The sequence below is a fragment of the Ischnura elegans genome, chromosome 7 (assembly GCF_921293095.1).
Source record: "Ischnura elegans chromosome 7, ioIscEleg1.1, whole genome shotgun sequence".
NCBI classification, from domain to species: domain Eukaryota; kingdom Metazoa; phylum Arthropoda; class Insecta; order Odonata; family Coenagrionidae; genus Ischnura; species Ischnura elegans.
In genome coordinates this window covers 67,581,688-67,597,427 of record NC_060252.1, presented here as the reverse complement: position 1 = coordinate 67,597,427, position 15,740 = coordinate 67,581,688, and the positions used below count along the sequence as shown (strand labels likewise).

The 15,740-nt window shown below is 37.9% G+C and overlaps 1 protein-coding gene across 5 annotated transcripts in view; it reads right to left on the bottom strand.

The window, feature by feature from the left end:
- Positions 1 to 251: 251 nt before the first annotated feature.
- Positions 252 to 15,740, bottom strand: part of LOC124162495 (la-related protein 1) — a 112,135-nt gene continuing 96,646 nt past the window's right edge. For 4 of the 5 annotated variants that reach the window (XM_046539050.1, XM_046539052.1, XM_046539053.1 and 1 more), the window contains exons 10-18: positions 14,870 to 15,015; positions 13,942 to 14,155; positions 13,239 to 13,439; positions 11,772 to 12,031; positions 9,636 to 9,799; positions 8,873 to 9,017; positions 7,177 to 7,286; positions 5,106 to 5,239; positions 252 to 3,965 (exon numbers count right to left, since the gene is read on the bottom strand). In XM_046539050.1, coding sequence (XP_046395006.1) covers positions 3,408 to 3,965; positions 5,106 to 5,239; positions 7,177 to 7,286; positions 8,873 to 9,017; positions 9,636 to 9,799; positions 11,772 to 12,031; positions 13,239 to 13,439; positions 13,942 to 14,155; positions 14,870 to 15,015 — 1,932 coding nt within the window. In that variant the 3' untranslated portion in view covers positions 252 to 3,407. The remainder of the gene's footprint in view (positions 3,966 to 5,105; positions 5,240 to 7,176; positions 7,287 to 8,872; positions 9,018 to 9,635; positions 9,800 to 11,771; positions 12,032 to 13,238; positions 13,440 to 13,941; positions 14,156 to 14,869; positions 15,016 to 15,740) is intronic. The other variant, XM_046539051.1, reaches the window with a different exon arrangement.

Below are 15,740 nucleotides of genomic sequence, written 5' to 3'. Positions count from 1 at the left end.
AAATGCACATTAGCAGTCCTAAAAGTGCAAGTAGCTGCCAATTATCATTCAAAAAAGCAAATCTTATGGCAGATGAAGTATTCAGGGATTACATGGGATACACCATACAAGATAAAAATGACCTTGGCCAAACACAAAACCCTTTGGCACGCTTTCATGAAAAGAACTTAAGCCACAATGTCCTATGTGGATCTCTGTTGGATTTGCTACCTGGTAGGATACAGCTACAAACAAAAATTAAGAAGACAATAAAGCTGATTACTGTTTTTTTTATTAATATTCACAAGTTCATTAAAATGACTCCATAACACAGATAATAGCAATAACACACAAAATAAAAAATAGGTGGTTAATTTTTTTTTCAAATGGTTTTTTGTTTGACTAACCATCAATTATCTACCATTAACCAACCACAAATACTAGGGTATTCTAAAATCATTCTGACAGCCACAATTACAGAACTGGGTGGACCGACCAGTCAAAGGAATCAAAAGGCTCATTCAAAGCATTCAATAGTTGACTTCAAAGCATAACCCACCATAAAGTACTTAAATTGTAATGAATATTTACATGATATCCAGAACACAACTGAGAGGAAGAAAATTTGACAAGTAAAAGATAAGTTACTATAAACAAATTTCCATTTTGAAAGGATAACAGCAAGACAAGTTTTTGTACATGTTGAAAGATGTGAGGAATTATGTTAATTACAGAACCTTTTTCTCAAAACAATTTCATTGCATTACAATTCTGGAAGATGCTGGACTTCAGTCCTAAAGGACAATTACATCAACTTGAACCACGCACAAGAGCAGATTAACTTTTCTTTTATTCCTCTATATATACATTCCCAATCACGCAAGTTGCCCAAAACAAACCATTGTGAGAAGAACTATAGGATTGGCTGATGCCAGACAGTACCAAAAAGACAAGTTGGACTATATATACCAAATAATACATATGAAAAAGGCACTCTTAGCACGACATGTAAATGAAGTTTGCCTTCTAAATAAATCAACCATTTTAGGAAAATAAATTGCAATATTTACAATGATGATTACAATCTGGGAATTTTTTTTTTTCAGATTAAAATTAAATACACCCACATTCCACGCAGATTATTCTTGCTAAATGATGGGTTGACAAAGATTTCATATATATGATAGGGTAACTAATTAAAGTCCTCGCTTAAAAGATGCCTAAGTTACTGCAACTTGATAGAGATGCACCCAACAATCTCTCACTTCCTCGGTGTCACTAACAAGATACGAACCTATTCCCACCTAGTATTAACCTTAAGTTCACACAATTGCAAATCACAGTATGTGGCACCCAAGCTTGTCAAACAATCATCTGAGCAGTACACTGAAGCACAAAACACTAATCCACCCACAAATGGCAGTAAACAGTAATGCAAAAATTACTTCAGCAGCAATGGAGAGCAATGCCACTTCGTTGTGAAAGACTCGAATATATCTCCCCATAAACTTGCACAATAAAGTAATATACCCAACTTCCCCAAACCCCATACCAAAAAAAAGGAAACTAATCCTTGATACAAAATGAACAATAAACATTGGGAATTCCATCCCCAAGTAGTAAGTATTACTTGCAGAAAAGGACACACATTCATGTAATGCCCAAATGAATCCATTATACTCGATCCCTTTTCAATATCACATTTCAGATTTTGATGGGATAAAATAAAATGTTTTACAATCAACCGTGGTGGGAAAAATGATCTACACCACACAATCACACAGTGGCTTTCGAGAGATGAATAGTGATGAGCAAATTTACTCAAGAAGATAATATATGACTGGTTTGAATCACTTCAATGACAATCTGGAGAACAAAATGTATCATTCCCTATGATACTGCATACCTCATCCATACCCGAACACTCACTTTTTTCAGATTAGAGAAATCATGAAAACAAACCATCCATAAGTTCTAAGAATTGATAAACACACTTCAGTCTGCATACGGAGTAGTGAAAAATGAGATTTGAAACTTTTCCGCAATCAATCATACAAGGCAAAGGAAATATGTTTCCCACTAGTAGTAGTTATATTATGTACAAGATGAGCAATCATTTACTGAAAAAACTTCATACTTAACAGGCAAAAACATACGAAACCCTAAAAATTACATCCGTCTCGTCAGAGGGATGAAACTAATAATCCACAAATTAAGTTCTCTCTAAACCAAAAGATCCAATTTACAACATATCCAAAAACATTTAAAAGGAACCCTGTATTTTTTTTGCTTTTCATATGATACTCATTCAAGCACATTCACTCGTCTATTGTCACGAAAAAATTATAAAACTAATATATCATCCATCCTTGACATTTTCTATATCATTAGGCATTCATTAGGACAAGCAATGAATTTTGAGGTAAGGAAATTAAAAAGAAAAAATTAAACTGTGGGACTGAATATCAAAGGCTCTCAATCCCAGAAGTACACAGTACAGCCTTAGGAAATATTGCATAGAGCATTGACCATCACAATGGCAGCTAAGAAAGGTTAGCTTCTCTATGACAGTTCCATATGGTAATAGAGAAAATGTGAAATTAAGTGAATACCTGGTGCACTTACGGCATCGCAGACCACATGTCAATTGCATCAAAAAAATCCTTTTCAAACAACAAACTGGCAATTAAAAATCAAAGTAATTATTATTGCACGAAAGTCAAAAGAAAAAATGCAGCACTGGTATGCAATAAGGAAAAAAAAAAAACTTCTTCTGGAGAGGATTTAAGATGAGGTTTTGGGACTGATCACAAATTCTGTAAACAAAAACCTACACCACTTGTTCCAATAGTTCATAAATGTAAGAGAACCTACCGCCTTACTATGTCAGAATTCTGCATGCAAATTGAGCGAAGCACCAATGCAATGAACATTCTAGTCCATTTCATAACGTATTCCAACAATCAGGGAATGAGGTTGTGAATATACCAGCCATCACGCTTGACCACAGGTCAGGCCCACGCACCATACTATTCTCCAGCATGGCAAGAATGCTGCTGATTCAAGAGCGAACTCCTTGGGCCGGGCTTTGCATACCTAAACTCGCCCACACTAAATGCACAAAGCATCTGAGGCTGGAATTTTATTTCATATAGGACCAAACTGCTCTTTCACACTCCACTGCTGAGTGAAGAGTATGAATTAAATCTGGCAATTCTCCTCTCGAGGAGACTGCTGCAAGGGAGCAAAACCACAACAGCAAGATCAAATTTTTACAAAGCATGTTGAATGACTGCTGTGAACATGTCAAGGTCTCCCCTCCCTGCATATCATCATGATCTGGTAGCATTATGAACCTTCCATGATCAAGAAAATGTATTCCATTTTTTTTTAAGTTTTCACATAAAAACTGCTCGGGTCACAACATGTCAATTCTTCCCGCTCCCACTGGACACTGTTATGCCCTCTGGTGTCTTCCCCACTTGCTGTTGAGCCACGGCCCTTGGGCCACACTTGCCACCCCTCGGATGTGCTTGGGCTGGCATTGCCACAGCTACCCTTGCTGGCGCTGTCGATGCCGCAGCCGTGGAACCTTCTCCCCTGTGGTTCTCTTTCACAACATTTTTCTCCTGCCTCTCCTTTGGTACAGCACCCCCTCCTCCGGAAATCTTTCTCCCTCTTGGTGCTGGCGCCACTGCATTCGGCGTGTTGAGGAACGTCACACGGGGTCGAGGCACATCCCCTCCAAACGAATTGGACCTCCCAGAAAATTCGCAGCCATCTGATATCCTCCTTATCCTCCCTCCCAACTGCCTGCCCTGCTGGTACCCAGAGGCCCCTTGTTGGCCGACAGGACCCCGGGCACCCCCGTGGGCCCAGTCATGATGGTGCTTGGAACTGGCATCGCTTTGACTCTCAGAAACACTGCGGTTTCTTTTTGACAGAGGCCTGTTCCCACTTAAATTTCTCCGCCTGTCGTAATCATCCTGTGTAAGGAGAGGAATCAAACTTTACTTAAAAAGAATTTGAGCAAGCGTTAACCAGTGTGAAGATCAATTCTAATGCGAGGCAAAATAAATTATAACCCATTTACCGACAGCATTGATCTCCATGTAGTACTCTCTTTAACACCAGAATTTTGGTAGTCATCAGAAGTTTTTATCACATTTATTCTATCTTTTTAACACGTTGCGTACTGATGGCGAGAATTCTCGTCATTTTTTTCCCGAACATTCTGGACGGATGACGAAAATTCTCGTCACTTAGGCGTGACAACCTAAACAATTTTAAAGCGTACAATGCCTATTCGTGAGTACGTTTTCAGTTGTTGTTCGTTATTCATAATGAATCGATGCATCATAACATTTGATTGGGTAAAGTTATATTCTAAACATTAGCTTTTTAACCATGTTTAAACCAAAGGATTACGCCCTAATAGGCAAATATTTCCAATCTCGGCGTTCCGAGGAATTTAAATACCCCAGTACGCAACGTGTTAAAACACCAAAACCACTGTATATAAAGCACAAACATTAGGTTATAGATACGTCAAGTGAATAGAATTCCCTTTCCAAAAGCAGTAGATGTTGATTGGAATGTAAAAGCAGCCGCGTAAAGGAAACATAAGTTTGCAAAGTTAATTTCCTCTGCAATTTAATGAATGTATCCACAAAATATATAAGTAATCTTCCTATATTTTCAATAATTCAAAGAAAACTTTATCCAACTGGCATCCGAGGCCTTCACCGACTGGCTGACTTTTTAACAGCCAAATGATCCATCTTCTTGGTGTTACTACAGTGACATCTGGAATACTGTAGATGATATTTGCATACAATTTTCAAATGAAAGTGATATGATACTTTCATAAGCCTGGATTTTTACGCACCCATAATTAGCATACAAATAAAAGAGGCTGTATATGTAATATATGTCATGTAGGATGATAGGGAGACCCAAAGGGTTAACAATATAACCCAATGGTACTATGACAAGCCAATTTACTTTTGGCTGGCACATTAACAGTGGCCAACTGAGGTAACCACCATTTCAATTGCCAGCCTGTTGACAAGAAACCAATAAACTACAACAGAGTAGATGCTCCCCAAGAACATAAAGGCACTCACCGTATCCTCACGGAAGTCTTCTATGCTCTTATACTTAGATAAACACTCCTGCAGTTCTGGTTTCACATGAAGATCCTTACTGTGTTTGTAATACTTCATGAATGCCCAGAACTTCTCCAAACCATACAGCTGGCCTGAAAAAGAAATACCAAGATATGAAAAATCTGATAATTGAAGTTAAGAGGGCTATTGGTAGAAGACATCAATTGTATCTCTCTCATCCTAGGATACCATACAATAGTATATGTCAAGGTACCTTTGGCTTAGAGAGAAATTTAATTTTGCACCTGGATGGGTGTGCCCATAGCCAAGAAAAACTAGAGCATTGAATCCATCCGTGCTACCCCAGGCAATCATCAATGTAAGAAATTCATTACAGATACCTTTTTTAAAATAACAAGTAAAGGAATAAATAAAATAAAAAGGAATAAAAAATTCACTGTTACCTTACGAAGTTTTATTTCTTTACTTCCAATATGGAGAGGTTTCACAAAGTAAAGCCTGAAGTTATCAGCTATATTTTAAAATAACAACTTTACATAACCCTTGCAATAGAAAAGATGATGGCACTAAAATGAATATATAATGTAATACTTAAGGTAACAGTCATCCAATTTCAAGCTATTTGTATTCAACACAAAATGTAGCAGAATTCATTGCCTGGATATGTAAAATTTAACAAAATGAAAACTATTTGTTTAAGACTTCACCCAATTTCCATTTAAAAAATTCTCACTTAATAAATCACAGTTAAATTGGTGAAGTTAATTACAGTGAAACCTCGATATAACGACACCCCACGGTGCACTAATAAACACTCGCTATAGCGAATTGTCGCTTTACCGGAGGTGGAGCAAATAATAGCCAATATACCTGTTGCGAACAGATAAACAGGAACAGGAGTGGTGCGGCGACAGATAAACATCTATCCGATAAACGTAAGCATAAATCCAGACGAAAGGCGATGCTTTTTTGCATCACTAAATTTCCTTACTCAAATAACGACTAACTAATCAAACAATTTATAAGCGCCGCACTGAATAAAAATCATGCAAAGCATTGTTTCTTCAATCATTATATTTATTGAACGACAGTTTACCACATAAATTTGAGACTGAGCACTCCATTAACTTCATTTCTAACAGATCGCTAGCAGTTACAGAGGCTAAGGAGTCTTCATGAAAGTCTTCCGGCGGTGAAACCCTCGCTATGGCGAGAGCCAACACCGAAAGGGTCTCGTAAAAACGAATTTTTTAACATGCTTATTATAGGGTCAATTGACGGTGCATCGGCTATCTCTCATAATAGCGGGGGTGTCGCTATAGCCCGTACTCGCTTTAACGAGGTTCCACTGTATTTATTAACACCTATTTAAAAAAAAACACTTAAGACACATGATGGATACTAGAGGCACATTCCCGTAAGCTTTTGGCCATCATCAACACAGTTCTGTACACAAATGGGCTAAGTAACTAACTTAATATTATTACTGATTGCGATAAAAAAGTGAAAAATAATAAGTGCCTACCTCTCGCATTATTCATGGTAACACATCGATGGCCTTAACCTTAACCAGATAACTAGATTACACAACTTCTGCTAAGTGGGTGACGAAAGAGCCAGTCTGGCTGCACTACAACCAATAGTACTAGTACATTGGTGTCTAGAGAAAATTCCCTTGCTTATTCTTCTCATAGAATAACCTCAATTTCTGTAGGAACTGTAGATTCAGTTTTTTTAGTGGCATCCCAAATAACACTAATTCCAGCATTAGTGGCCTCCTTATCACGGAGGAGCATCATTTCTTTTTTTACCTTGTCTTATCCTCCAGGGTGCCCAGGAATATAAAATAAGTCTCAGACTTATGACCTAGACCACAAGAGTATTTCCTTAGAGCACACCCTGAGTTCTGACACCACTTTTCAAGCTAAGAATCACCTCTTCACCAATGAATGATGACATGGTTCACAATATCAATCATTTGATGGAGTAAATACATAAATCAATCCCTGAACATCCTTTAATGATCAATTTTGACTGCACAAATTAAACTAAAATAATGATGTCATACCTCTTGCCACATCATCCAAAGTTTCTTGCTGGAAGTCTTGATAAACATCAGGACGGAATCTCTTTTCCAACCCGTAGCTGAAAAACCGGAATAAACACTCTAGGCCGTACCTGGAAAAAAAATTCACATTGTATGTAATCAGCAAAATACTCACATTCAAAGAAAAGACTACATTGCCATTACAGCCACGTCATCCTCACCATCTCCGAACAATATACGAGAATAAGGTAAAAGATCAAAAACAGTGGATAACTGAATTACATTCCACAGCAAATTACAATAGTACATCAATTAATGAAAATATTCATCAGAATTGACCTTTCCTTCGACATGTCTTGCAATGAAAAAAAGATAGTATAACAGCGGATGTCACACTCCATTAAGAATTCCAGTAATTTGATTTGTAATAGGAATACCAACAGTTCCTCATATCCACCAAGATTAAAATATACAGCAACTTCTAGAAAATTAATTGGTACAGTGGAGCCCCGCTAATCAGAAATCCGGTAATCCGCTTAATCCGAAATCAAAATCAGGCAATGGGTGGGGCTTCTACAATGTAGTTTGTGCTGCTACCTATCGGATTTCTTTGCAACTACGAACTCAAGCGGTAGCCGTACAGAGCGTTGCCATACGGCGTACATAATGAAGTTGGTTGTTTCTCATACCGTATGGACGTGAAACGGCGTTTCGGCATTTAATTTATGTAGTTGCACGTTGTATTTTATAATTTATCGTTAAATTAATAACAGTCCGCTTAATCCGAAATATTGGCTAATGCGAAATGGGTCGGGTCCCAATTATTTTGGATTAGCGGGGCTCCACTGTATAATGAAAGTAATTGTAGGGAGGTCTACTATCAAACTCCACACATCAGGCCAGAGACCTTAGTGGCGTCAGCGAATCCTCCCCATACTATTGCATGAGCTGTGAGGATGAGTCACTTTAAGTACTCCCCCTTCAAATAACAGTCTCATGCTTTATTCAATATGATAACTTGTTGAAAAAAAACCAGCAAGCTATGGTTAGTGACTAAGCAGCATTCCATGGCAATTTCAAGATAAGAAAATCTATGCATGGAAAAATTGGACCATTATCAACTGTAAGGTAAGTGACTAAGCAGCATTCTGAGGTCATTTCATGAAAAGAAAATCCATGCCAGGAAGAATTGAACCATTATAAATGGCCACCCTAAAACTTCAAGCAATTATATGGATACGCTAGTGCACTCTCCAGAACCTATAGTAAACTCTATTCTTAAGTCCCCCACAGATTACTGAAAACTCTGCAATGTATGACTTACTACTTCTGTGAGTTATAATTTACATGTGAAGGTGAATAAAACAAGGTAGATGATAGTTTAAAATAAACAGAAACGTTGGCTGAAACTTTTTTGCATAACATACGTTGACCTACACTCCAAGAACTATTTTAACACAAGGTATTACTGCATTGGGTCTAATGCAATAGAACATATTCCTCCCCAAATGTAAAGCTGGCCCACTCTACAGTAGAATTCCCACCACAAGCAGCTCTTTGAACAGCAAATGATACGAAGAGGCTTATCACACAGTAGCCAGAGGTGTTTTCCCTTCCGACACTAATTGCCAAATATATTGGTGCAACTTCTACCAGCCTTTCACAGCCCTCTACATAGTTCACCAAAGAGTAGCAACACAAAAAAGTCTAATCTCACCTGTAGTTCTCCAGAGCATCTTCGACAGCCAGAGTTTTGAACTCCTCATACATCTTCTTATTGAAGTTTTCACGCAAGAAAAATGACCAGAAACGGAACAAGGTGTTCATCTCTTGGGACTGACCAATACCCAGCCTCTTCCTCTCTGCAAAGGGGGGAAAAAAAGCTGATTAATTCAACTCTTCTCAAAAATGATTAACAAGTGTAAAAAAAGAAACATTAGTGCGAAAAATCCACAGAGGAAAAAATCATTCGCCTTGACCGGGATTCGAACCCGGATCCCTCGATTTCCGGCCGAGTGCTTTAGCCAGTTAAGCTACCGAGGCATCATTCTCCCCTGTGGAAATTTGTGGACTATACCGGACAAGGTGGTATGGACTGCTGAGAATATGATGCGACTAGCAGTCCAGGTCGTGCGCATGGCGCCACAGCCGGAGAGCAAAGCCCGAACTTTGAACACTAGAGGTGTTCGCTCTGGACTTATTTAAGTGTACCGGGACTAGCCACGGTGATAACTTTTTACGGAGTCACCTGCAATGCACAAATAGTGTGAAAAATCCACAGAGGAAAAATCATTCGCCGGAAATCGAGGGATCCGGGTTCGAATCCCGGTCAAGGCGAATGATTTTTCCTCTGTGGATTTTTCGCACTATTTGTGCATTGCGGGTGACTCTGTAAAAAGTTATCACCGTGGCTAGTCCCGGTATACTTAAAAAAGAAATATTATTTAAGTAGTAAATTAAAGCTATTGAATTATTCTCACCTTTTAAGCACCGTAAGTGATACTTGTGGTACACTTGCTGAGTGAACCCATTCTCTTTGAGCATTGAGTGTGATGGATGCTGAAAGTTAGGAAGAGCTTGAGGAGCACTTCCATAACTGGTAGAGAGTTGGCTCTCCGACGGACTAGTTCCACTGCAACTGCTCCTATTTAGAGGAAAGAAATACTCAAATTAGAAACTAAAGTAATATTCACCTGCATATTACATAGAGGCCACTACAGCTAAAAGAGAAAACATTAGAGCTATTCCACAACATATACATGCATACATTGTTACGTTGCTTACATCAATCGGGACCACTGATGCAGGATCTAGAGTGTGATGACTAACTCCACACATGGACCCATTTAGAAGCTCCCACTAACCAAATTTAGAAGTATGATCCTTCAGAATTAACGATGGCAAAGCAACAAATAGTCAAATAATAATCCTTTGTAATAAATAATTCTTAAACCAACCCATCAAGCTTAGGTCTGAGACAACATACCTTCACTTTGTTGAGGGTCTTTCTTAAAACATATTGCACCATAAGACCAATGAGAACAAGCTATAACACAATTGACAACGGATATAACATGACAGGATCCGTGTATGTCCATGCTATCATCATGGGATCTGCAGCATAATTTCTGTTACAGCTTTGCAATGACAGAGGCACTATGAATCCAATTACTGGTGAGGTAACTTGATATGCTACTTTTTCGATAGTTTCCATATTAATAGAAAGAGAATAATTACTAGCTTTTGAAAATTAAACAATGTAAAGGAAACCCGCAGTAAAAAAACCAAAAGAAAGACCAAGGGGACATACCAAGAAGATTCATCATGAAATAACCTTGGTTGGCGGACTACATACACTGAGTTAACAGGGCACAAAGTGAGAAAATATCACAGAGGAAAAATCATTCACCTTGGCCTAGATCTGAAACCCTATCTCCCGAATTTGCCTCTGGGACTGTGACACTGTGCATTAAAACATGCTGTCTGGATGAATTTTATGCCCAGCAGTGTAAGCCACCATCTCTTAAGCTAACTTAACTATGCAAGAGAAGAAAATACCATGGTAGTTGAAGTAATAGAACACCTGGTGTAAATTTGGTAGACCCAGGTTCCAACTGTGGCCAATGAGTTTTCCTCTCTGGAGTTTTTGCACCATGAACTAAACAAGAAATGGAGCTAACAATGAAGCGGTACCTACACATCCAACATGTAGATGAAATAAGTGCGTAAAATGTTGGGGACCTCATGAGCTCAAAAGCCTAAGCCAGAGAGCAACAAAAGATAATCCCCAGAATAATATAGCACTTCTTCCACACCTTGTATTCCAGTAAGAGGAATGAAGGCTCTAGCGAGTGCATGTTGACATCATCAGTACCATGACTAGGATCTTGATTTAGGTAACGGAACATAATTCTAAAAAAACATTAAAAATAGAATCTGACTCGTACTATATTGAATCCATTTTCATTGAAACCTCCGAAAAGATGTAAGGACTAAGAATTATAAACATAGGAAAAGTGAGCTTGCAGCAAAAACTCTTACCTTGCTGATTTGAAATACAGTCAAACCTTGACATGCGAGAACTGGATGAGTGAGAAACTACTATGAGTAAGACTAATTTCCATATCCCGTCATTTTTACCCTTAAAAGCCTCTATAAGTGAGAATCTATACCCTTTTTCAGAACTGTTGCCAGCTGGGCGGTAGAGTTAGTAGCCGATCAGAAGTGGCTTTTTAGCAGCCGCAACTAAAAAGTCTCCCGTGCGGGAAGCCATGGTCAATGCCGTGTGTTTCACTGGAACTTCCTCAAAGCAACTAAATAATAGTTGCTTCATAAAAGTTGCCAGTGCACGGGGGCCATTAGTGAGAGGGGTCATTCTGGATCCTTTCTCAGTGAGAAACTGGATGGGTGAGACACCTCTATACACAAGAAAAAATGCCGGTTCCTTAAACCCTCACCTATCAAGGTTTGACTGTAGTCAAATCACTGACATAACAATCATTAAAAAAGAGTGACTAGAAACAATAAACAAAACACTTGCATCATAATATTCACAATGTTTAATCAGCAGAGGAGGTACGAGAGAAAAACAAGCTGAACGAAAGATCCAGACATACCCCACAGAAGTAGTTCGAGGTCTGTGTTCCCGCACATCCATAATCCATCCAACGTGGTGCTCCACAGGGGGATTGCTGCTGTGCCTCGTTTTGCGTTTCCTGGGCATTTGGCCATCGGCAGGAGGAGACTGATCTTTGACCACAGCAAAGAAGTGCGTAGTATTCCGACGCCTTTGCTTTTGGTTGTAGTTGCGCTTTTGCTGCTGCTGCCTGGGTTGCACTGCAACTTTCTCGCTTTCTTTCGAGGTAGCTAGCCTCTGCTGTAAACAGAGAAATCGTGAGCCACTGGTATTGTCAAACTGTTAGGTTCGAACCAAGGGGAAGCCATTTCAAAATCTAAAAAATAATCTTTGAATCTTCATTTCGTCTTCATAAAAAACAACGCCTAGTTTTCTTGTAGTTACAACCAATATCAAATTATAGCGTGGTTTTTGATATGTATTAGGATTTGGAATGGGACAAAGATCTCCTCCTCAAAAAAGCTCGCATTATCATGATATCACACCAATTAATGGATAATCATCATTGGCTATAATTAACCTCCTGGCATAGGCATGAACTGAAAGCATCTAAGTTAGTTTTATACAATTAATTAACGTAACGCAGTTATGTAACAGATAGAAATCTATTGTTCATTCATTTTACACTCAAAGCGAGTACAGAGTATTAACACCAGCAGACTTATGAACTCTGCTTAGAGCCCTGGGCCAATATTTCGGCTTTTGCTCCACAGGACTAAAGGGCCACGAGCTGATATATTGGCTCAAGCCTAGACCAAATTTAGAGTCATAAAAAGTTAATGCATCTTGTTTTATCCTTTATCCAATGTATTGAAACATTATAACCAACAAATAATTCCTTTTTAGTAAAATTACAAAAAAATTCATTAACTTCATACTGTTTTTCTCATTAAGTGCTACAAAATTCTTAAATTTACATATCGCTACCTTGGTTTGACAAGGTTTTAACCGACATTTTTGCAAAATTTGGTGTTTTCACTCAAGATAACTAAGTTTATGTTTCTCTATGTGTTCACCGGTTTTATTCCTCTGTGTAAAATAATAACAGATTTAGAACAGTGACAAAGTTCCAACTGCAAGGAGAAAAAAACTAATATTTGTTGTGACAAGGTTCTAACTGCATTTTACTTATTTTATTACTCATATAAACATGCAAAAAAATAAAATAAATGACATATTTTCTTAAAGTAATAATTACTAGTGTGTTTAGTGGATCACTAGTGTATGTGCCAAAAATCAAAAATAAATTCCTATTAATAATAGAAATAGAGCAGTTAAAATGACAAGGTTTTTCTCAAAACCAGCTGAAGGTCAGTTAGAACCTTGTCAAACCAAGGTAGTGGTATGTATCTTTCACCAATACCACTCCATTAAGGTGGCACTTCGAACTACAAATGAGAACAAGCTCATGCTATTAGACGAAATTAAAAGTCAGTAAACTGCTAACCTCTGCCTGGGCTTCCTCAGCAGTCTCTGGTTCATTATCATCTTCCTCAGCTTCATCTCCGCCGTCATCATCAAACTGGAAGACAGGTGGTGGAGGTGGAACCTCAGGATTTGCCACACGGGGTTGACTTGGGGCAATTTTGGCAAAGGCCTCCTGAGTGATCACATTGACTGTTTTATAGCTACCCTGGGTCTGAGGCACCTGGGAAAAAGTAAAAAAAAGGACATCATAGACATTTTCACTTACCCCAGGCTATCTTTCACAATACATATTCGTAAAAAATAAGGAAGTCAACAGTATGCTCAGATTAACAGACGTCATCACAACAGTCCCTTATGTCGGGGAAAGAAGATTATCATCATAGCATATTAAAATGAGGAGGAAGTTAAAAAATCCTAGAAAGCAGCACCAAATGCTGAAACTATACTACTAACGGTCAGATATTTTGTAGAATTAAATGACCCATATTTTAGGCATTCAAAAAATTTGACAAAGATAAACCAGTTCACACATGAATTTGGAATTGACAGCAAATTAAATGGTTACTCTTGAGGACCAACCAATAAAAGCTCAAATATATCAAATGGAGAGACAACAGCCAACCAAAAAATGATCATATCAGAGCTCACTATTTTTGCTAATCACAGTTCACAAGGAGAACACATGACACAAATGGCATGGCACTATGAGCAACACGACTTACCCATTCCTGAGCACGCCACAGATCCTCTTCGTAATAATTCAGTCCATCGTTAATGGCTTTGCCCAATTCCTGGGTCAGTTTTACTCTAGTGGTCCAGTCACCAGTCCTATCATACCCCTCGTGCTTGGGGCATCTGGACGAAGATGAAGTCTGCGTTACGATCAGAATTTTGTTGATTTCATGATCACTTAGCTCGTAGTCTGAATCATCAGACCTGAAAAATGAAAAGTAAGAAATGCATAACATTATAGCCTCCAAAAAGGTATGTTTTAATGAAGACACTTAATACATGACAACAGATTATTTAACAACTAGAGCTACAATCAAGACTTAATAATTCTAATGTAGCATTTCAAAACAGAATAAAGAACTGAAATTGCTATCACCCTTTAACGTTAGAAAGACTCTGTGAGATACATAGTTATTTTGACTGAGAAAGACAACTGCTTGCTCAGCATTTTTTGCAGTGCTTTATGTAATTTTAATGAATACTATTCAAGGAAATTTACCTGCCATCAACTCTTTTGAATTTAAGGATAGTGAAGTGGAAACTTCATTACTTTAGATATTTTGGCAGCAGCGGGCATGTACAAATATGTCTTAATTTGAACAATAAACTAAAATTTATTGGACCTTCAATCTTAATCTGAGTACCAAAAGTCTTTATAACTAAGTCTAAGTCATTTACATAATTTGTTTACTTAGCATAAAATGAAATAAAATAATTTTTTCTCTCACCACAATTAGCATTTTTATCGTGTGACTGGAAGAAAACTACTACAGCGAACTAATACAATTACATAATGACCTTAGTGGATGAATTTGGGAGTCAACAGCAACGGGAACGCAACTATCACATAGGCAACATTAGTGCAACAAGGAAAATATGAAAAGGTGTTTTCTCACTCAGGAAATCAATAAAACTCACCAGTCAGTGAAAGTATTGACACGACCAGTGGGAACATTCATTTCTTCATCAAATTGGAAGTCCAACTCTTCACGGTCTTCAAACTGCTCCCTCTCCCTCTTCTCCTCCACTTTGTCCTTGGGAGGAGGCTTCACTTTCCTCTTCACCTACAGTGAAGTCATCCAAGAGTTCATGAATAAATCTGAGCAAATTAATGAACCTTAAAAATTATATATTCTGGTGAAAAAATGTCGGGGGAAAATAAAATTTTTTAAAGGGTTCAAATGCTGGATATTAAAACAAGCAAAGGCATGGTCGTACCCAGCAAGGGGCATCTGCCATAGGAGCAAAAATCGCAAAAGTCTTGAAGCAAAATCAGTACTGAATTGAAACGAAAGTATCCAACAAATTTTATTTAATCCCATGGAAAATGATATGTATTAGTATAAGATATGTAAATAAAATAAAACTACTTTTCAAGGCAATAATCTCATGAACTAACAAAGCACTGTTATTATTTCCTTAAAATGTTGGTTTCATTAACCTTTTCCATGCTAAAATGTCACAACTTGGCTTGCCCCCCCTTGTTATGATCCGGGGTACGTCATTGAGCAGAGGGACTAACTAATACACTACCACAATGAGCAAATTCATAACTTGGCCTTGCTTTAGAGATTTCTACCTTTCATCTCAGGCAGACATATGATGAAAATTTCCCTTTTTTCATGCATAGGAGATAAATTACAAGGTTTCTCCCTATATTTACTCTCAAAAAATAGTGGGAAGATTCATTGCAGAGAACAGACAACAATTATTAATAGAATTATTAATTCATTTTTCAAATCTGATTAAGTATTAGATTGCATGTTTCATGTTTTCAGATGCAATGAAA